Below are 24,475 nucleotides of genomic sequence, written 5' to 3'. Positions count from 1 at the left end.
AATATATGTGTTGCATAATTATTGGCACCCTTTTAGTCAATACTTTGTGCTACCTCCCTGTCAGGGTACCTGAATATTATTAATATATATATGGTTGTTAAGACCACAGGATTAATTACATATGAAACTAGATGCATCAGTTTATTTACTGTAGATTGCAGTCCTCTATGCCAAAATGATGTTTGGCTGTATAAACCAATCCCCCTCTCTCATTCATCAAAAGAAATGTTGTCAAAGGAAGAACAAAAGGTTTTAAGCTTTATATAAGATAAGACCAGTGAACCATTTCAAGGTAGATATTAGCATTTTGGAACCTTCAGATGTATAAATCCATATATGGAATTTCCTGCCCAAGATAAGAAATTAACTCACAGGCCCCTGTAGAGAATAGTCGGTCTGTCTGTCTAAATCCATATATGGAATTTCCTGCCCAAGATAAGAAATTAACTCACAGGCCCCTGTGGAGAATAGTCTGTCTGTATGGAGAAATGGCTGAATCTACAAACATCTTCAAGGAATTGTAGCTTTTACCAACTACCTGTTAAATGATCCCCTGTTGAGCTCCATACACATCTTGCCCAGCCATGTGTCCCTATTGTGTTTGAATCCACAAATTCTAGACAATGGAAGTTTGGCCAGGCAAAAGCACATGTTACAGTGTCAGCTATTTGAATTCATATTTTTTATTTTTTTTTAAATACAGCTGGAATAATTTTTTTTATTGTATAACAATGTGTAATCTGCTGGGTTTTTATATGAATATAATGGAATACTCGAATAAATAAATAAATAAATATATATATATATATATTTTTTTTTTTTTTTTTCAGACAACATTAAATATAAACATGTCTTAACCTATGTATTTTCTTTTTTAACATAGAATATCTTAAAAATTAAAAATGTCTCAATAACACTATTATTTTCATTTCAGATCTGCATCTGGTATTGCCATGCATTCAAAGTTCATTAGAAATATGAAATACATTGCATTCCTATTGAGACGCAATACAATGCCAGAAAGCTGTGATTATAGGAAGAGTAAATGATTAATAGTGTAACTGTTTATTAATATGATTATTAAAAATATGCTTATGTCTGGTCTTGAAGTGATCAGAGAAAATAACACTATATGATCCTATGAATATTAAACATAGTTTATTAATATCAAATTATAGTGTACATATTAAAAATATACAAGAATCTGTCATTTTACTGTATAGAAATAATTAAATGAAACTGTTTGTCTCTGTCTGCTGCCCCCCGGTGTTGTGATGCGAGGATTACAGCCAAAAGATTTGACTTTTAACAAAGATGTGTTTCCCTAGTAACCATGCATTGCCAGGGAACCAATGAAGGGAGGCGTCTCCCAAGTTGACCTATGAGATGCATTGCCCGGGCCTAACAAATTCACCAATGATGGTACAGAACAAAAAGGGGGGGGGGTTATATCACATGATTTAACCCCAAGCATGGAGATAGTCTGGTTGGCCGGTCTTTTTGCTTGCGAACTTGTGACTGACAATTGCTGCATGGAACGTAGTCACTATAAGCAAAATAGCTACCCTTTCTTATTCACATTGCAAAATACTTCTTTTGATTTTCTGAGGTGAATTTGGACTTGATGAGAAATTCTGGAAGCTAATATTCATTGGTTACCTGGTAGAATTGGTCTTAATTGTAGATAATTAAGAATTTATTTCAGCCCGAAACGTCGCCTGTATTTCACTGCTTGTAATAAAAATGTTATAAAATTCAACCTGGAGTGCTGCAGCCATTTCTATTTTGCATATCAATACCTGTCAAGGTGAGACAGCGGCTGCTTGCACCCTTACTGAGGACAGAATTGGTGCTGGACGTTAACTTGCATATATATATATATATATATATATATATATATATATATATATATATATATATATATCTTTTGGTGTTTTAATTAGAGTGTATATTGTTCTATTGTTTAACTAAGCATGCAACTGATAATATAGCAATTAAACCTTTCACGGTTTCATTGAACTCAGGAAAGACCATTTTTGATCTTGCCATTATTGGACACTGACAACAGCATAAAATTGGGAAGTGTCTAAGTACGGTGTGCTTGCGACGTCTCTCTGCCTATTTACGTGACAGAGAAGGCGTCCCATGCACATAAAGACTCCACAAGCGGCGCAAAGACCTCTCGGCTGAATGTGAGAAAAAACATAACCTAGGAGGCATCCGGCGGTCCGTTTGAACAAACTAGCCAAACAGCGCACACACACTGGCGCGTAACAGAGCTCCGCCCCATCCGTGGGCGTATCGAGCTCAATCTGCAAGAAAAAAATGGAGCCGCCGGGAGACCAATACATAGTCGAAAAGGCACGCAGACAATGGCGCAAAACAAAGCGTGTCGAGCACAATCTCCTATGCGGACCAACAATGTGAAGCCACCGGGAGAACAAAAGTAAAACACCAACAACCCGTATTCAGCTGCAATAAACTGATAAGCATAAGTCTCCCTGCCAATTGCCCTCACAAAGTGTCACCAACATGTTAAATACATACATTGGAACTAATAAGGCAATCTCCCTGTCGGCTGATATATTCTTCACATAAGCCATAATGAGAAAGGGAAACCGGTAAGAAAAAGAACATGGAACAATCCTGTGTATCTTATTAAAACAGGATAACTCATTCTGACAGTTCCAAAATCTATTTTCTAAATTGAATCACCCCGCTTGTTGGCTTCTAATTTTCAATAGAAAGCAAAAGCAAAAGCTAGCATAAAAATGTAATCATAAAAATCCTATACACCATTTACGTGTTATATAGGATAACCCTCCCTGTCGACTGATAAACTAGCGGTAAGCCGCTGGGAGACATACAGAGACATGTCGTTTCCAGAACTGCCTGTGAAAAACACATCCCCAGTCCAAGAATATATCAACATATAGAACGTCAGCCCCTGGTACACAATAGATGATGACTGGTACGGAGTCCTTACAGAAACAGTTCATTCCAGACATGAGAAAAGAATAAAGTATAGTGCCTGATGACATGATACATGACAACCCCACACTATGTAAACTAGGAAAGCCCTTCCAGAGAGCCTATGATTCCCAACAAGTGAAAGTACATCCATTTCTGAGGTAGCATGGCCCAGAAAAACAAAGATTGCACTTACCTTATATGCTGAGCGACAGCATGAGACGTCCACAGGATCAAGAGGTCTTCTCCCTCCTGCAGTTCTGTGGACACAGAAAGGGCCTTAGTTACCATATGCTAAGACCATCAACCAGAAGGGCAGCACAAGTATGGGAGGCGCAGTGAGAGTAAAACCCCACCAGTTCCCATTGCTTTAAAGCCACCTGTAGCTCAACTCTAGAGGCTGACAAGGAATACGGCTACACCCTATAGTAAAATAGTACACTTTGGCACCATTTTAAAAATAATAAACTCTTGATTGAAGAAACTAAACTAACACCTCACTTTACCTCTTCCTATCACTAACACAGGCAAAGAGAATGACTGGGGTGGGAGGGAAAGGAGGAGCTATATATACAGCTCTGCTGTGGTGCTCTTTGCCTCCTCCTGCTGACCAGGAGGTGATATCCCACAAGTAAGGATGGAATCCGTGGACTCATCGTATCTTGTAAAAGAAATATAGTTGTCTGGAAGTTAGTGACCCATACTGTAATATTTCATTGTGGTGAGGTAATATAATTCAATTGTGAATAAGGCTAGTTCTAAAGGTACATTTGGTTTGCTGTGCATAGTGTATTATAACAGTTTAAACGTGTAAAGTTTTGATTTTTATCTGGTTTTCTACAAATATATTTCACTGTGTCTATAAATTTTAACTAATATAAAGAATTTAGGAATTTACATTCATTTTATGGTTTTGTATATGCATTTTATTGGGGTTTTATTTTAAAGAATAATTATTAAATATATTGTATTATAACCCGGCCATGTACTGACATCCCTTTACCAAGATAACAGCTCTGAGTCTTCTCCTATAATCAAGGAAATAGACACACTCACTGAGACAGAACAATAGCTAGAAAAACTTCTGTGCTTGTGCACAAGGCCAGTGCCACTCAAGGTGCAGTCTTTTTGCACACTATGCCTTTTCACAGAGAAAAAATATCCTGTAGCATATCAGTCTGATCCCGCCCAATGACAGTCCAGCACCGAAATACCAGGCAATTATTCTCTGAACAAGACAAACAACAAACCCCAGACGTACGTTTCGGCCTCTCTTGGGCCTCATCAGTGAGGTGCAGTTGCATATTTCTAGGGCATGTGTGCAAGGAGTCCACGTCTGGTTTCCCACTTTTACTCTTAGGGAGACCTAAGAGCAACGTACGTCTGGGGTTTGTGGTTTGTCTTGTTCAGAGAAGAATTGCCTGGTATTTCAGTGCTGGACTGTCATTGGGCAGGATCAGACTGATATGCTACAGGATATTTTTTCTCTGTGAAAAGGCATAGTGTGCAAAAAGACTGCACCCTGAGTGGCACTGGCCTTGTGGACAAGCACAGAAGTTTTTCTAGCTATTGTTCCGTCTCAGTGAGTGCGTCTCTCTATTTTCTTGATCTCCTATAATGCCTGATGACGATTCCTCCATACACAATCTCTCTAGAACCTTCAAATTTTGAGGTTGATGCTGGTGGACTCTCCTCTTCAGTTTATCCAACAGGTTTTCTATGGGGTTCAAGTCAAGGGTCTGGGATGGCCATGGCAGGACCTTGATTTTGTGGTCAGTTAACTGTTTTTGTGTTTATTTTGATGTATGTTTAGGATCATTGTCTTGCTGGAAGATCCAACCACAGTCCAATTTTAAGCTTTCTGGCAGTCAGGTGTACGTTGAATATCTTCTGATATTTGAGTCCATGACGCCATGTTTCCTAACAAAATGTCCAGGTCCTCTGGCAGAAAAACAGCCCCAAAACATTAAAGGGTCACCACAATATTTAACGGTGGGCATCAGGTACTTTTCCATATGGCTACCTCTCTAGGGACGCGCCAAACCCACCTATGGTTATTGCCAAAAAGCGCCATTATGGTTTCATCTGACCATAGAACCCGATCCCATTTGAAGTTGTAGTAGTGACGCTTGAGTTTGTTTTTGGATGAGAGTAGAGGCTATATTCTTGAAACCCTTCCAAACAACTTGTGGTGATGTAGGTGACGTTGGATTGTAGTTTTGGAGACTTTCTGACCCCAAGACACCACTAACGTCTGCAATTCTGCAGCTGTGATCCATGGAAATATTTTGGCCACTCGAACCATAATCTTTACAGTGTGTTGAGACAATATAGACACGTGTCCTCTTTCAGGTTGATTCATAACATTTCCAGTCAACATCTTAATTATTGCCCTGATGGTGGAAAGAGGCATTTTCAATGCTTTTGCCATTTTCTTATAGCCACTTCCAATTTTATGATGCTCAACAACTCTTTGCCAAACATCACAGCTATATTCCTTGGTGTTACCCATTGTGATGATTGATTGAAGGAATTTGGCCTATGTCTTACCTCATATTTATACCCCTGTGAAACAGGAAATCATGGTTGAACAATTTCCTGTTCCTAGTGCCTTCTTTGCTCATATTTACCAAGGGTGTCAATATCAGTGGAGGGCAGTGTATGTAGAGACACCAGACATTCTCAAAACAATAAAAATGGTACAGAACCCTCTACACTAAGCTCAATAACCCCTCTGACACCTTTATTGAAACTGCATTGTAATAGTGAAAGTACACTTACATGCTCCCAGGCTCCAGACATTTAGCCCAAGTAACAGATCATATAAGGGTAAGTGCTGCTAGATTAGAAAATAAGAAATTGCTACTCCAAAGGTTTTCTGAGCTGTTTTTCTGCCAAGCAACAGCTCCTGAGTGAAGATGGAAGGCCGGGAAGCTGAGAGGGTGGGGCTAATGCCCAGTGAAATGCCAGTGCCTCAGTGAGGTCATTAGTGTGATACAAATAAGTATAGTGTGTGCACCAAGCATAATAAAGCACAAAATCTTAAAAAATACTCCCTTATGCAAACCAGATTGTGCACTAATAAACCACAAAATGCACAGAGCAGTTAGCAGTTTTCTTAAAGGGCCAGGCACATGTTTTAAATAAAGTGCCCATAATGGTTCCCCAGAGCTGCTAGAGGGCAGTTAATGGGCTTAATCTTATCTGGCTGTGTCCCTGATAAGGCTAGGACCAACAGGGATCTGAAAAAAGAAAGAAAAAAAAAGTGCGTCATGAGAAGTGTAAGCTAAGTCTGCTGGCTAAGCTGTACCTGTGTCAGAGTACCTACAAATAGACTCTGGGCCGTTTGTGTGCTGTAGTAAGTAACTTACATTAGGTAGCAGCCCTCCATTGGCTTACCAGGCATGTCAAATCCTTGTCAAGTCAGCTGCACCAGTATCAAGTAGAGAGACCATCCAGTGCAGGTACAGATACATCAGAGGATATCTGTTGAAAAGGGGGAGGGTAAGGACGAGTCCCTGCAACGCTTTTGGGTAGTTATGGCTGAAGTCCCATAGGGAAATACTGTGCACATAATATGATATTCCTATGTACCTGTATCATCCAACTGCTCTGAAGTTTCACTTCTGCCTTGTTGGCAGGGATTATGGGTCTCACATTGGTCTGTGCTCCCAAATTTAAATCCATAAGCAAGTAGCTGGAAACACCTATTCTCAACCTTCTCCTACGAGGCCAAGAACAAAACTAAGAGAGAGATGGGAGGTGTGAGGGATTTTAAGCTCAGATATGGGTTCTTGATCTCCTCCTAGTGGCGGTAATATATATACCCCATATGTTATGGAAGACTGTGGGCCATCATTTTACAAAAGAAAACAGGTGGTTCTCAATGTAGTTTAATTTGTTGGAAAAAATATAAGAATATCTTGGCTCATACCTGAACAGACCCAGAGTCACTTGATTGAGAAGAGATGTCTACTAGATCAGCAGACAACTGAAAATCGCTAGGCGGCAACTGAAGCTCTTTACACACCATGAACTGCAAAAATAGATGGTTGTAAATGTTTAGCCAAGAATGTCAACGGATATCAAAACTTCTATAACAGATTATTTTTATTAGCCACTATGTAGAAACCCTATAAAAAACATTTAACAGAGGCATATTTTATATTTTTTTAAAGTAAAGGACAAAAGAGGGAATAGGAGTGCTAGAAGAAAAAATATTTATTAAAAAGGCAGGAGGATGAGTGGAGGTGACAAAGTGGGTGATATAAGTGTAAAGTAGAAATCTGCACACACAAAAAATCTACTCAATCTCCACCCACATTCAATCTTCTACTGTTCATGAAAAACATTTATCCTATTTTTGAACTAATCTTTTTTCCAACTTCTCATTTGAAAAGAGATGCACAGACACAAGCATACATATAAGGTGTCCAAGCCTGCTCACCGACCCTCACTCACCATTCTCACAAGCATTTAAGATTTTTTTTTTAAAAAACATGATAAAAAGAAAAAACTAATTTAAGTGAACAGGCAACAAAACTATGGCTTGGGAATGGGAGGGAGAACAGCAGTGGTGTGTGTCTAATTGCATCAATAAAGGCTGCAAGGAGGCACACAAGTCAGTATCTAAGTTCTTATGGAAAATGATGACTGACATTTTATGAACACCAGACATTTACTAATAAAAAATGCACTTGTAACACATTTTGCAGAAACATATTTTATAGATTACATATATTATACTTGCATGATAGCACAGATATAACGTAAGGTCAGTGCAGGGCAGTTTCTAGAGAATTAGGCTCAGAGGGCAAAATTCCAAAATGTGCCCCCTTACCAAAAAAATAAAATGTGTGCACAAACAGGCAGCCATAGACACACACATTACAGTATTTCTCTCACACTATATATATATACACACACACACACATATGTGTATAAACATATGTTAAATGTTTGCATATATTATGTATTATTGTTTTTGTATTTTATTGTACCCTATTGTATCAATGCAATGTTTTGTGATCTCAGGACATACTTGAAAACGAGAGAAATCTGAATTTATCCTTCCTGGTAAAATATTTTATAAATAAATATAAATATATATATATATATATATATATATATATATATATATATATATATATATATATATATATATATATATATATATATATATATATATATATATATATATATATATATATATATATACACACACACACACACACACACACACATATACATATATAAATCAGAGAGGAGAGTTTTTTGTATTTTTTTCACTACATCTATATTGTATATTTTAATATACAATCTTAACTTGAAGTGGAATTGTCAAGTGCCTATGCAGGAGAAGCTGCTGCAGGTGCAACGGATGCATTAATAAACTAGCATACAAAGATTTGCAAGCGCGCACACAGTTAAACATACAAAAGTTAGCACTGGTTGTTCTTACAACTGTGTACAGAGTCACAAACAGATTTTAAAATTATATATTGACAAAAACAGAATTTATGTTTACCTGATAAATTTCTTTCTCCTACGGTGTATCCGGTCCACGGCTTCATCCTTACTTGTGGGATATTCTCAATCCCTACAGGAAGTGGCAAAGAGAGCACACAGCAGAGCTGTCCATATAGCTCCCCTCAGGCTCCGCCCCCCCAGTCATTCGACCGACGGTTAGGAGAAAAAGGAGAACCATAGGGTGCAGTGGTGACTGTAGTTTACAAAAAAATAAATTTAAACCTGACCAAAATGACAGGGCGGGCCGTGGACCGGATACACCGTATGAGAAAGAAATTTATCAGGTAAACATAAATTCTGTTTTCTCCTACATTGGTGTATCCGGTCCACGGCTTCATCCTTACTTGTGGGAACCAATACCAAAGCTTTAGGACACGGATGAAGGGAGGGAACAAGTCAGGTAACCTAAACGGAAGGCACCACTGCTTGTAAAACCTTTCTCCCAAAAATAGCCTCCGAAGAAGCAAAAGTATCGAATTTGTAAAATTTGGCAAACGTATGCAGTGAAAACCAAGTCGCTGCCTTACAAATCTGTTCAATAGAAGCTTCATTCTTGAAAGCCCATGTGGAAGCCACAGCTCTAGTAGCTGTAATTCGTTCAGGAGGCTGCCTTCCAGCAGTCTCATAAGCCAACCGGATGATGCTTTTCAGCCAGAAAGACAGAGAGGTCGCAGTCGCCTTTTGACCTCTCCTCTTGCCAGAATAGACGAAAAACAAGGACGATGTTTGTCTGAAGTCTTTAGTTGCTTTTAGATAAAACTTTAAAGCACGAACCACATCAAGATTGTGTAACAGACGTTCCTTGTTAGAAACTGGATTAGGACACAGAGAAGGAACAACTATTTCCTGGTTGATATTCATATTTGAAACCACTTTTGGAAGAAAACCAGGTTTGGTACGTAAAACGACCTTATCTGTATGAAACACCAGATAGGGTGAATTACACTGCAAAGCAGACAATTCAGAAACTCTTCTAGCAGAAGAAATAGCTACTAAAAACAAAACTTTCCAAGATAGTAACTTAATATCTATGGAATGTAGAGGTTCAAACGGAACCCCTTGAAGAACTGAAAGAACTAAATTTAGACTCCATGGAGGAGCCACAGGTCTGTAGACAGGCTTGATTCTGACTAAAGCCTGTACAAACGCCTGAATATCTGGCATGGCTGCCAGACGCTTGTGTAACAAAACAGACAGAGCAGATATCTGTCCCTTTAAAGAACTAGCTGACAGACCTTTCTCCAATCCTTCTTGGAGAAAAGATAGTATCCTTGGAATCCTAATCTTACTCCATGAGTAACCCTTGGATTCGCACCAGCAAAGATATTTCTGCCATATCTTATGGTAAATTTTCCTGGTGACAGGCTTTCTAGCCTGGATCAGAGTATCTATAACTGATTCCGAAAACCCACGTTTAGCTAGAATCAAGCGTTCAATCTCCAAGCAGTCAGTTGCAGAGAAACTAGGTTTGGATGTTCGAATGGACCTTGAATTAGAAGGTCCTGCCTCAAAGGCAGCTTCCATGGTGGAACCGATGACATATTCACCAGGTCTGCATACCAAGTCCTGCGTGGCCACGCAGGAGCTATTAGAATTACCGAAGCCTTCTCCGGTTTGATCCTGGCTACTAGCCGGGGGAGAAGGGGAAACGGTGGAAAGACATAAGCTAGATTGAACGACCAAGGCGCTACTAAGGCATCTACCAATGTCGCCTTGGGATCCCTGGACCTGGACCCGTAACGTGTAAATTTGGAGTTCTGACGTGACGCCATCAGATCCAGATCTGGAATGCCCCATAGCTGGGTCAGCTGAGCAAAAACCTCCGGGTGGAGTTCCCACTCCCCCGGATGGAAAGTCTGACGACTCAGATAATCCCCTTCCCAGTTGTCCACTCCTGGGATGTGAATTGCTGGTAGATGGCAGGAGTGATCCTCTGCCCATTTGATGATCTTGTATACCTCCCTCATCGCCAGGGAACTCTTTGTTCCCCCCTGATGATTGATGTACGCTACAGTTGTCATGTTGTCCGACTGAAATCTGATGAATTTGGCCTCCGCTAGTTGAGGCCATGCCTGGAGCGCATTGAATATCGCTCTCAATTCCAAAATGTTTATCGGGAGAAGAGATTCTTCTCAAGACCATAGACCCTGAGCCTTCAGGGACTTCCAGACCGCGCCCCAGCCTAAGAGGCTGGCATCGGTCGTGACAATGATCCACTCCGGTCTTCGGAAACTCATTCCCTGAGACAGGTGATCCTGAGACAACCACCAGAGGAGTGAGTCTCTGGTTTGCTGGTCCATCTGAATCTGGGGAGACAAATCTGCATAATCCCCATTTCATTGTTTGAGCATGCACAGTTGCAATGGTCTTAAATGAATTCGAGCAAAAGGAACCACGTCCATTGCCGCAACCATTAGTCCTATTACCTCCATGCACTGAGCTATGGAGGGTTGAGGAATGGATTGAAGAACTCGACAAGTGTACAAAAGTTATAATTTCCTGACCTCTGTCAGAAAGATCTTCATTACTACTGAATCTATTATTGTTCCCAGGAAGGGAACCCTTGTGAACGGGGACAGAGAACTTTTTTCTATGTTCACCTTCCACCCGTGAGACCTTAGAAAGTCTAGAACAATGTCCGTATGAGCCCTTGCTTTGTGAAAGGACGACGCCTGTATTAAAATGTCGTCTAGGTAAGGTGCTACTGCAATGCCCCTTGGCTTTAGCACCGCTAGAAGGGACCCTAGCACCTTTGTGAAAAATCTGGGAGCAGTGGCCAATCCGAAGGGAAGAGCCACAAACTGGTAATGCTTGTCCGAATGGTTTCCATTTTGAATGATGGAACTCTGAGGAATTTGTTTAGGATCTTTAAATCCAGAATTGGCCTGAAAGTTCCTTCCTTTTTGGGAACTACAAACAGGTTTGAGTAAAATACCAGTCATTGTCCTGCTGTTGGAACTGGGTTTATCACTCCCATTTTTAAAAGGTCTTCTACGCAATGTAAGAATGCCTGTCTCTTTACCTGGTCTAAAGATAAGCGAGACATGTGGAACCTTCCCCTTGGAGGAAGGTCCTTGAATTCTAGAAGATACCCCTGAGAGACAATTTCTAGTGCCCAGGGGTCCGGAACATCTCTTGCCCAGGCCTGAGCAAAGAGAGAAAGTCTGCCCCCTACTAGATCCGGTCCCGGATCGGGGGCTACCCCTTCATGCTGTCTTGGTAGCAGCAGCAGGCTTTTTGGCCTGTTTACCCTTGTTCCAGCCTTGCAATGGTTTCCATGCTGGTTTGTCCTGGGGTGCGTTACCCTCTTGCCTAGTGGCTGTAGAGGTAGAAGCCGGTCCGTTCCTGAAATTGTGAAAGGAACGAAAATCAGACTTATTTTTAGCTTTGAAAGGTCTATCCTGTGGAAGGGCATGGCCCTTTCCCCCAGTGATATCTGAAATAATTTCTTTCAACTCTGGCCCGAATAGGGTCTTACCCTTGAAAGGAATATTAAGCAATTTTGTTTTGGAAGACACATCCGCCGACCACGATTTTAGCAAAGCGCTCTACGCGCCACTATTGCGAAACCAGAATTTTTCGCCGCTAATTTAGCTTAACTGAAAAGCGGCATCTGTAATGAAAGAATTAGCCAACTTCAGGGTGTGAATTCTATCCATGACTTCATCATAAGAAGTCTCCTTCTGGAGCGAGTTTTCTAATTCCTCAAACCAAAAAGCAGCTGCAGTGGTTACAGGAATAATGCAAGAAATTGGTTGAAGAAGAAAACCTTGTTGAACAAAAAATTTCTTAAGTAAACCTTCTAATTTTTTATCCATAGGATCTTTGAAAGCGCAACTGTCTTCTATTGGTATAGTTGTGCGCTTAGCTAGCGTTGAAACTGCCCCCTCTACCTTAGGGACCGTCTGCCACGCGTCCCTTCTGGGGTCAACAATGGGGAACATTTTCTTAAATATAGGAGGGGGAACAAAAGGTACACCTGGCTTCTCCCACCCCTTATTCACTATATCCGCCACCCTCTTAGGTATCGGAAACGCATCAGTGTGTACTGGGACCTCTAATAATTTATCCATTTTACACAATTTTTCTGGGACCACCAAAGAGTCACAATCATCAAGAGTAGCTAGGACCTCCTTAAGTAGAGCGCGGAGGTGTTCTAGCTTAAATTTAAATGCTATGGTATCAGGCTCTGCCTGCTGAGAAACTTTTCCTGTGTCAGAAATTTCTCCCTCAGACAAGCCCTCCCTCACCGCCAAGTCAGATTGATGTGAGGGCACTACAGATATATTATCCTCTGCGTCTGCTTGCTCATTTTCTGTATTTAAAACTGAGCAATCACGCTTCCTAGGAAAAGCTGGCAGTTTGGATAAAAATGCTGCGAGATAATTATCCATTACTGCTGCTAACTGTTGCATAGTAATAACAATTGGCGCGCTAGATGTACTGGGCATCGCTTGCGCGGGCATAGCTGGTGTTGACACAGAAGGAGAGGATAGTGAGCTATCCTCACTACCTTCAGCTAAAGAATCATCTTGGGCTATATCTTTAAGCGTGATTGTACTGTTCTTAAGCTGTTTGGACGCTATGGCACACTTCACACATAAATTTAATGGGGGAACCACCTTGGCCTTTGAACATACAGAACATAGGTTATCTGAAGGGTCAGACATGTTTGACAGACTTGAACAGATCTTCAATGCAATAAAAATTATTTTTGACAAAAATGTTACTGTGTCTTTAAATAATAAAAGTGCACACTTTATTACTAAAACATCAAAAAACCATCAAATAAACATCCGATTTTAATGAAATTTTCACCACAGTGTCTTAATGCTTTGAAAGTATTGCACACAAATTTTCAGACCAATTAACCCCTTAATGCCCAAACCGGAGCTAATAACAGCAATTAACCTGTTAAAAACACTACAGAACTATTCCACTGTGGCCTTTACCTTCCTTAGGGGTTATTTTAGGAGGAAATAAGCCTCTCTGGAGTCTCAGGACTCCCCACGTGAAGCTGCATGAACTGCCTAAGCAAAACAACTGCACAATTGAGGCTTGAAAATGAGGCCTCCTCCCTCTTCATTTCCAGAGTGGAGGGGCCTTTCTGACTAGAATAGGTGTCCAAATAAGTGCCAGGCGCAAAATAAAACCCCAAAAGTGTTTTAAAGTCTGAAAAAACACCTTATTTATAGTGAAAACATGCTAAAAAGCAATCGATTTAGCCCACAATAGTGTCAACCAGCATAGAGCCCTTAATTTAAGCCATAATTTTATACAGAGTCTAAGAAAAATGGCTTGCCTATCCCAGAGGGGATTGCTGACAGTCTTCTAGCATTACTAGGTCTTGTTAGAAAAATGACTGATCATACCTGAAGCAGTTAAGCCTGCAAACTGTTCCCCCCAACTGAAGTTCTCTGGTTTCAACAGTCCTGCGTGGGAACAGCAATGGATTTTAGTTACTGGTGCTAAAATCATATTCCTCTCGGCAGAAATCTTCATCATTTTCTGCTGCAGAGTAAATAGTACAAGCCGGCACTATTTTAAAATAACAAACTCTTGATAGAAGAAACAAAACACTACAACTAACACCACATACTCTTTACCACCCCCGTGGAGATGCTACTAGTTAGAGCGGCAAAGAGAATGACTGGGGGGCGGAGCCTGAGGGGAGCTATATGGACAGCTCTGCTGTGTGCTCTCTTTGCCACTTCCTGTAGGGATTGAGAATATCCCACAAGTAAGGATGAAGCCGTGGACCGGATACACCAATGTAGGAGAAAATACATATGCAAATGTTTGAGCACAGCCATACACGGATACTCTGACATACATATATAGGAGCACACATGATATACTGACATATATAGCCACACACCGATACTCTGACATACATATATAGGCACACACATGATATACTGACATACATAAATAGCCACACACCGATACTCTGACATACATATATAGGCACACACATGATATACTGACATACATATATAGCCACACACCGATACTCTGACATACATATATAGGCACACACATGATATACTGACATATGTACACATACACAGGTACACATTCATAATTGCATACACAAATGTATGCATATAAAGAGATTTGTCCACAGTTATAAAAACACAGTACATGTTGACACATACAGATGACCAAATAGGTACACAAACAGCAGGACTTAATATGTTTACATTAAAAAAATACTATAGGCGTACTAAAACCCAGAGGGCTAAATGAATAGTTAAATGTTGGACCTTTTTTAAGCTAAATAAGATGCGGATTGGAAGTCATTGTTTTTAACATCTTGTTTTATTAAGAATAATTTAAAACATAGGGAGAAGAACATGAATCAAATAGATTATTATTCAAGTTTTGTTGTTAGAAATAAATTAACTTTGGATTGGGATTTAATAACTAATTAAAAATAAATAAAAATATAAAATCTTCCAAAAAATACTTGATGAAACAGGAAGGGTGAAAAAAAAAAAATCTAAACCCATTTACATATATTGTTGCCAAACTACTGATGTTAAAAATAATAATTTATGCTGAAGTACTAGTGTTAAAAATAAAATTATAATATAAGAATGAAAATTGTATTGAGTGTGTATATACATATTTTAAGCACAAATGGTGGTTTAAAAAAACTGTTGCAAATATATAATAAACTTGCAACATGAAAAATATCTGCTAATGATTTAAACACTGGCAAGTATAAACTAAATTGGCAACATTAAAATTACAACTATCCTTACAGTATCCTTACTGGATTACAATTTATCATATTATATAAGGATCACAGTACCAACAATGAAGGAAGGTATGTCATTTATGAGTGACTATGCAGGATGTCATGTCGGGACTGATAAGATTTGGAACAAACTATCCCAGTAACTACCCATTAAGGAGCAGATAAGCTAGATCAACTGAAGTGAGTACGCTGGGAATGTGGATCATACAAAGCGGCTGTAATTCAGGGTAGTGCGAGAGTACTTGGAAGTTATTTGTAACCCCGCAGCCAATTTGGCGATTTGCAAGTGTAAAGGGAAACAGAGTCCTGACACAAAACTATTGAGACCGCTACTGAATACCAAATTATTTTGGATTCAATCCATACCATATGGCACTTTATATTTATGTCCTCTCAAAAGTATTATATGTATAGCTGTGATCATAGTCTAATTTTTCAGGATATTTATCATCTATGATAAATTCTGGAAACATATCTAAAAAGGAAGCTCCCTAATAAGGATATATGGATGATCTGTGAATCAGTGAAGAATTATTGTGATTTTCAGTGTGGAAACGGTCAAGAATCTTTTTTGACTTTTGAAATAATATGATGTGGTTATGTTACCTTATGGAATTGTAGGTGAGGGTGGAAGTGAAATCAACCCTTAATAAAGAAATATTTACTGTTCAAATTGTCAAGTGTTCAATAGGATTATCTTTTTTTGGTAAGGTTGGAATTCGTTTACCTTCTAAACTGTCTTGAAGTTTTGTATTTGTTAATAAATAATCCCCGTGCACCATTAAAAACTTTTTTTTTAACTTACCTTGGCAGACGACGATTGGCAAATCTTCCAAATGATCAAGCGATCTCTACACACCAACCATGCCCATCCATCTTCATGGATTTTAACACTTAACGAATCATCTGTGGTGTGAAAAAAGAAAAAAAAAATTAATAAAGAAAATAATTTATATTAATTCCTCACTGCAGATTATAACCATATGGAGACAGCAGTCTCATTCCCCTTCACAGGCTCTTAAAGTGAAACGCTAGGGTTGACTGTTGAAACAAATAAACGGCACTTTCATTCATTAAGTATAAGATACTTCATGCAGAAAGTGCCTTTATTCGTTTCAACCGATCGCCATTCTTAGCTGCTACAGCAGCCCACGGGCAAAATATTTTTTTGCTAAGAGGTGACGTTTCTCCTCTTAGCCAATAGCCGTGCGGTAAATACAGTTTGGCGCCAATGGGAGCCGGATTTACAGCACGGCTATTGGCTAAGAGGTGAAAACGTCACCTCTTAGCAAAATACTTATACTTCATGAATGGAAGTGCCCTTTATTTGTTTGTTGTTGTTTCAACAGTCAACCCTAGCGTTTCAAAAACGCTATGGTTGACTTTCACTTTAAAGAGATAGTATACTATAAAAACATAATTTATGTAAGAACTTACCTGATAAATTCATTTCTTTCATATTAGCAAGAGTCCATGAGCTAGTGACGTATGGGATATACATTCCTACCAGGAGGGGCAAAGTTTCCCAAACCTCAAAATGCCTATAAATACACCCCTCACCACACCCACAATTCAGTTTAACGAATAGCCAAGCAGTGGGGTGACAAGAAAGGAGCGAAAGCATCAAAATAAGGAATTGGAATAATTGTGCTTTATACAAAAAAATCATAACCACCACAAAAAAGGGTGGGTCTCATGGACTCTTGCTAATATGAAAGAAATGAATTTATCAGGTAAGTTCTTACATAAATTATGTTTTCTTTCATGTAATTAGCAAGAGTCCATGAGCTAGTGACGTATGGGATAATAAATACCCAAGATGTGGAACTTCCACGCAAGAGTCACTAGAGAGGGAGGGATAAAATAAAGACAGCCAATTCCGCTGAAAAATAATAATAATCCACAACCCAAACAAAAGTTTTAATCTCAATAATGAAAAAAAAAACTGAAATTATAAGCAGAAGAATCAAACTGAAACAGCTGCCTAAAGTACTTTTCTACCAAAAACTGCTTCAGAAGAAGAAAACACATCAAAATGGTAGAATTTAGTAAAAGTATGCAAAGAAGACCAAGTTGCTGCTTTGCAAATCTGATCAACAGAAGCTTCATTCCTAAATGCCCAGGAAGTAGAAACTGACCTAGTAGAATGAGCCGTAATTCTTTGAGGCAGGGATTTACCCGACTCTACATAAGCATGATGAATCAAAGACTTTAACCAAGACGCCAAAGAAATGGCGGAGGCCTTCTGACCTTTTCTGGACCCAGAAAAGATAACAAATAGACTAGAAGTCTTTCTAAAATCTTTAGTAGCTTCAACATAATATTTCAAAGCTCTTACTACATCCAAAGAATGTAAAGATCTCTCCTTTGAATTCTTAGGATTAGGACACAATGAAGGAACAACAATTTCTCTACTAATGTTGTTAGAATTCACAACCTTAGGAAAAAATTTAAATGAAGTCCGCAACACTGCCTTATCCTGATGAAAAATCAGAAAAGGAGATTCACAAGAAAGAGCAGATAACTCTGAAACTCTTCTAGCAGAAGAGATGGCCAAAAGGAACAGAACTTTCCAAGAAAGTAATTTAATGTCCAGAGAATGCATAGGTTCAAACGGAGGAGCATGTAAAGCCCTCAGAACCAAATTAAGACTCCAAGGAGGAGAGATTGACTTAATGACAGGTTTGATACGAACCAAAGCCTGTACAAAACAATGAATATCAGGAAGAATAGCAATCTTTCTGTGAAAAAGAACAGAAAGAGCAGAGATTTGTCCTTTCAAGGAACTTGCAGACAAACCTTTATCCAAACCATCCTGAAGAAACTGTAAAATTCTAGGAATTCTGAAAGAATGCCAGGAGAATTTATGAGAAGATCACCAAGAAATATAAGTCTTCCAGACTCGATAATAAATCTTCCTAGACACAGATTTACGAGCCTGTAACATAGTATTAATTACTGAGTCAGAGAAACCTCTATGACTAAGAATCAAGCGTTCAATTTCCATACCTTCAAATTTAATGATTTGAGATCCTGATAGAAAAAAGGGCCTTGAGATAGAAGGTCTGGTCTTAACGGAAGAGTCCAAGGTTGGCAACTGGCCATCCGAATGAGATCCGCATACCAAAACCTGTGAGGCCATGCTGGAGCCACCAGCAACACAAACGAACATTCCATTAGAATTTTGGAAATCACTTTTGGAAGAAGAACTAGAGGCGGAAAGATATAGGCAGGATGATAATTCCAAGGAAGCGACAACGCGTCCACTGCCTCCGCCTGAGGGTCCCTGGATCTGGACAGATACCTGGGAAGTTTCTTGTTTAGATGAGAGGCAATCAGATCTATTTCTGGAAGTCCCCAGATTTGAACAATCTGAAGAAATACCTCTGGGTGAAGGGACCATTCGCCCGGATGTAACGTCTGGCGACTGAGATAATCCGCTTCCCAATTGTCTACACCTGGGATGTGAAACGCAGAGATTAGACAGGAGCTGGATTCCGCCCATACAAGTATCCAAGATACTTCTTTCATAGCCTGAGGACTGTGAGTCCCACCTTGATGATTGACATATGCCACGGTCGTGACATTGTCTGTCTGAAAACATAATTTATGTAAGAACTTACCTGATAAATTTATTTCTTTCATATTAGCAAGAGTCCATGAGCTAGTGACGTATGGGATATACATTCCTACCAGGAGGGGCAAAGTTTCCCAAACCTCAAAATGCCTATAAATACACCCCTCACCACACCCACAATTCAGTTTAACGAATAGCCAAGAAGTGGGGTGATAAAAAAGTGTGAAAGCATATAAAATAAGGAATTGGAATAATTGTGCTTTATACAAAAATCATAACCACCACAAAAAAAGGGCGGGCCTCATGGACTCTTGCTAATATGAAAGAAATGAATTTATCAGGTAAGTTCTTACATAAATTATGTTTTCTTTCATGTAATTAGCAAGAGTCCATGAGCTAGTGACGTATGGGATAATGACTACCCAAGATGTGGATCTTTCCACACAAGAGTCACTAGAGAGGGAGGGATAAAATAAAGACAGCCAATTCCTGCTGAAAATAATCCACACCCAAAAATAAAGTTTAACGAAACACATAAGCAGAAGATTCAAACTGAAACCGCTGCCTGAAGTACTTTTCTACCAAAAACTGCTTCAGAAGAAGAAAATACATCAAAATGGTAGAATTTAGTAAAAGTATGCAAAGAGGACCAAGTTGCTGCTTTGCAAATCTGGTCAACCGAAGCTTCATTCCTAAACGCCCAGGAAGTAGAAACTGACCTAGTAGAATGAGCTGTAATTCTTTGAGGCGGAGTTTTACCCGACTCAACATAGGCAAGATGAATTAAAGATTTCAACCAAGATGCCAAAGAAATGGCAGAAGCTTTCTGGCCTTTTCTAGAACCGGAAAAGATGATAACAAATAAACTAGAAGTCTTACGGAAAGATTTCGTAGCTTCAACATAATATTTCAAAGCTCTAACAACATCCAAAGAATGCAATGATTTCTCCTTAGAATTCTTAGGATTAGGACATAATGAAGGAACCACAATTTCTCTACTAATGTTGTTGGAATTCACAACTTTAGGTAAAAATTCAAAAGAAGTTCGCAACACCGCCTTATCCTGATGAAAAATCGGAAAAGGAGACTCACAAGAAAGAGCAGATAATTCAGAAACTCTTCTGGCAGAAGAGATGGCCAAAAGGAACAAAAAACTTTCCAAGAAAGTAATTTAATGTCCAATGAATGCATAGGTTCAAACGGAGGAGCTTGAAGAGCTCCCAGAACCAAATTCAAACTCCAAGGAGGAGAAATTGACTTAATAACAGGTTTTATACGAACCAAAGCTTGTACAAAACAATGAATATCAGGAAGAATAGCAATCTTTCTGTGAAAAAGAACAGAAAGAGCAGAGATTTGTCCTTTCAAAGAACTTGCGGACAAACCCTTATCTAAACCATCCTGAAGAAACTGTAAAATTCTCGGTATTCTAAAAGAATGCCAAGAAAAATTATGAGAAAGACACCAAGAAATATAAGTCTTCCAGACTCTATAATATATCTCTCTAGATACAGATTTACGAGCCTGTAACATAGTATTAATCACACAGTCAGAGAAACCTCTTTGACCAAGAATCAAGCGTTCAATCTCCATACCTTTAAATTTAAGGATTTCAGATCCTGATGGAAAAAAGGACCTTGTGACAGAAGGTCTGGTCTTAACGGAAGAGTCCACGGTTGGCAAGAGGCCATCCGGACAAGATCCGCATACCAAAACCTGTGAGGCCATGCCGGAGCTACCAGCAGAACAAACGAGCATTGCTTCAGAATCTTGGAGATTACTCTTGGAAGAAGAACTAGAGGCGGAAAGATATAGGCAGGATGATACTTCCAAGGAAGTGATAATGCATCCACTGCCTCCGCCTGAGGATCCCGGGATCTGGACAGATACCTGGGAAGTTTCTTGTTTAGATGGGACGCCATCAGATCTATTTCTGGAAGTTCCCACATTTGAACAATCTGAAGAAATACCTCTGGGTGAAGAGACCATTCGCCCGGATGCAACGTTTGGCGACTGAGATAATCCGCTTCCCAATTGTCTATACCTGGAATATGAACCGCAGAGATTAGACAGGAGCTGGATTCCGCCCAAACCAAAATTTGAGATGATACTTTCATAGCCAGAGGACTGTGAGTCCCTCCTTGATGATTGATGTATGCCACAGTTGTGACATTGTCTGTCTGAAAACAAATGAACTATTCTCTCTTCAGAAGAGGCCAAAACTGAAGAGCTCTGAAAATTGCACGGAGTTCCAAAATATTGATCGGTAATCTCACCTCCTGAGATTCCCAAACTCCTTGTGCCGTCAGAGATCCCCACACAGCTCCCCAACCTGTGAGACTTGCATCTGTTGAAATTACAGTCCAGGTCGGAAGCACAAAAGAAGCCCCCTGAATTAAACGATGGTGATCTGTCCACCATGTTAGAGAGTGTCGTACAATCGGTTTTAAAGATATTAATTGAGATATCTTCGTGTAATCCTTGCACCATTGCTTCAGCATACAGAGCTGAAGAGGTCGCATGTGAAAACGAGCAAAGGGGATTGCGTCCGATGCAGCAGTCATAAGACCTAGAATTTCCATGCATAAGGCTACCGAAGGGAATGATTGTGACTGAAGGTTTCGACAAGCTGCAATCAATTTTAGACGTCTCTTGTCTGTTAAAGACAGAGTCATGGACACTGAATCCATCTGGAAACCCAGAAAGGTTACCCTTGTCTGAGGAATCAAAGAACTTTTTGGTAAATTGATCCTCCAACCATGATCTTGAAGAAACAACACAAGTCGATTCGTATGAGATTCTGCTAAATGTAAAGACTGAGCAAGTACCAAGATATCGTCCAAATAAGGAAATACCACAATACCCTGTTCTCTGATTACAGACAGAAGGGCACCGAGAACCTTTGTAAAAATTCTTGGAGCTGTAGCTAGGCCAAACGGCAGAGCCACAAACTGGTAATGCTTGTCCAGAAAAGAGAATCTCAGGAACTGATAATGATCTGGATGAATCGGAATATGCAGATATGCATCCTGTAAATCTATTGTGGACATATAATTCCCTTGCTGAACAAAAGGCAAGATAGTCCTTACAGTTACCATCTTGAACGTTGGTATTCTTACATAACGATTCAATATTTTTAGATCCAGAACTGGTCTGAAGGAATTCTCCTTCTTTGGTACAATGAAGAGATTTGAATAAAACCCCATCCCCTGTTCCGGAACTGGAACTGGCATAATTACTCCAGTCAACTCTAGATCTGAAACACATTTCAGAAATGCTTGAGCTTTTACTGGATTTACTGGGACACGGGAAAGAAAAAATCTCTTTGCAGGAGGTCTCATCTTGAAACCAATTCTGTACCCTTCTGAAACAATGCTCTGAATCCAAAGATTGTGAACAGAATTGATCCAAATTCCCTTGAAAAAACGTAACCTGCCCCCTACCAGCTGAGCTGGAATGAGGGCCGCACCTTCATGTGGACTTAGAAGCAGGCTTTGCCTTTCTAGCTGGCTTGGATTTATTCCAGACTGGAGATGGTTTCCAAACTGAAACTGCTCCTGAGGATGAAGGATCAGGCTTTTGTTCTTTGTTGGAACGAAAACGATTATTAGCCCTGCTTTTACCTTTAGATTTTTTATCCTGTGGTAAAAAAGTTCCTTTCCCACCAGTAACAGTTGAAATAATGGAATCCAACTGAGAACCAAATAATTTGTTACCCTGGAAAGAAATGGAAAGTAAAGTTGATTTAGAAGCCATATCAGCATTCCAAGTTTTAAGCCATAAAGCTCTTCTAGCTAAAATAGCTAGAGATATAAACCTGACATCAACTCTGATAATATCAAAAATGGCATCACAGATAAAATTATTAGCATGCTGTAGAAGAATAATAATATCATGAGAATCATGATGTGTTACTTGTTGCGCTAAAGTTTCCAACCAGAAAGTTGAAGCTGCAGCAACATCAGCCAAAGATATAGCAGGTCTAAGAAGATTACCTGAACACAGATAAGCTTTTCTTAGAAAGGATTCAATTTTCCTATCTAAAGGATCCTTAAACGAAGTACCATCTGACGTAGGAATAGTAGTACGTTTAGCAAGGGTAGAAATAGCCCCATCAACTTTAGGGATTTTGTCCCAAAACTCTAATCTGTCAGACGGCACAGGATATAATCGCTTAAAACGTTTAGAAGGAGTAAATGAATTACCCAATTTATCCCATTCTTTGGAAATTACTGCAGAAATAGCATTAGGAACAGGAAAACTTCTGGAATAACCACAGGAGCTTTAAATACCTTATCCAAACGTTTAGAATTAGTATCAAGAGGACCAGAATCCTCTATTTCTAAAGCAATTAGTACTTCTTTAAGTAAAGAACGAATAAATTCCATTTTAAATAAATATGAAGATTTATCAGCATCAACCTCTGAGACAGAATCCTCTGAACCAGAAGAGTCATCAGAATCAGAATGATGATGTTCATTTAAAAATTCATCTGTAGGGAGAGAAGTTTTAAAAGATTTTTTACGTTTACTAGAAGGAGAAATAACAGACATAGCCTTCTTTATGGATTCAGAAACAAAATCTCTTATATTATCAGGAACATTCTGCACCTTAGATGTTGAAGGAACTGCAACAGGCAATGGTACTTTACTAAAGGAAATATTATCTGCTTTAACAAGTTTGTCATGACAATCAATACAAACAACAGCTGGAGGAATAGCTACCAAAAGTTTACAGCAGATACACTTAGCTTTGGTAGATCCAGCACTAGACAGCGATTTTCCTGTAGTATCTTCTGACTCAGATGCAACGTGAGACATCTTGCAATATGTAAGAGAAAAAACAACATATATATAAAGCAAAATTGATCAAATTCCTTAAATGACAGTTTCAGGAATGGGAAAAAATGCCAAAGAACAAGCTTCTAGCAACCAGAAGCAATGAAAAATGAGACTTAAATAATGTGGAGACAAAAGCGACGCCCATATTTTTCGCGCCAATAAGACGCCCACATTATTTGGCGCCTAAATGCTTTTTGACGCCAAAATGACGCCACATCCGGAACGCCAACATTTTTGGCGCAAAATAACGTCAAAAAATGACGCAACTTCCGGCGACACGTATGACGCCGGAAACGGAAACGTATTTTTTGTGCCAAAAAAGTCCGCGCCAAGAATGACGCAATAAAATGAAGCATATTCAGCCCCCGCGAGCCTAACAGCCCACAGGGAAGAGTCAAATTTTTGAAGGTAAGAAAAAATGATTAAATCAAATGCATTATCCCAAATATGAAACTGACTGTCTGAAAATAAGGAAAGTTGAACATTCTGAGTCAAGGCAAATAAATGTTTGAATACATATATTTAGAACTTTATAAACAAAGTGCCCAACCATAGCTTAGAGTGTCACAGAAAATAAGATTTACTTACCCCAGGACACTCATCTACATGTTTGTAGAAAGCCAAACCAGTACTGAAACGAGAATCAGCAGAGGTAATGGTATATATAAGAGTATATCGTCGATCTGAAAAGGGAGGTAAGAGATGAATCTCTACGACCGATAACAGAGAACCTATGAAATAGACCCCGTAGAAGGAATAGGCAATACTCTCCTCACATCCCTCTGACATTCACTG

The 24,475-nt window shown here is 39.3% G+C and overlaps 1 protein-coding gene across 1 annotated transcript in view; it reads right to left on the bottom strand.

Annotated features, from left to right (window-relative positions):
- Positions 1–24,475, bottom strand: part of NUP133 (nucleoporin 133) — a 750,179-nt gene that overhangs the window by 688,857 nt on the left and 36,847 nt on the right. The window contains exons 3-4 of the mRNA XM_053712280.1: positions 16,068–16,168; positions 6,905–7,006 (exon numbers count right to left, since the gene is read on the bottom strand). Coding sequence (XP_053568255.1) covers positions 6,905–7,006; positions 16,068–16,168 — 203 coding nt within the window. The remainder of the gene's footprint in view (positions 1–6,904; positions 7,007–16,067; positions 16,169–24,475) is intronic.

The sequence above is a fragment of the Bombina bombina genome, chromosome 4 (genome assembly GCF_027579735.1).
Source record: "Bombina bombina isolate aBomBom1 chromosome 4, aBomBom1.pri, whole genome shotgun sequence".
NCBI lineage: Eukaryota > Metazoa > Chordata > Amphibia > Anura > Bombinatoridae > Bombina > Bombina bombina.
This window is presented reverse-complemented; position numbering and strand designations above follow the sequence as displayed.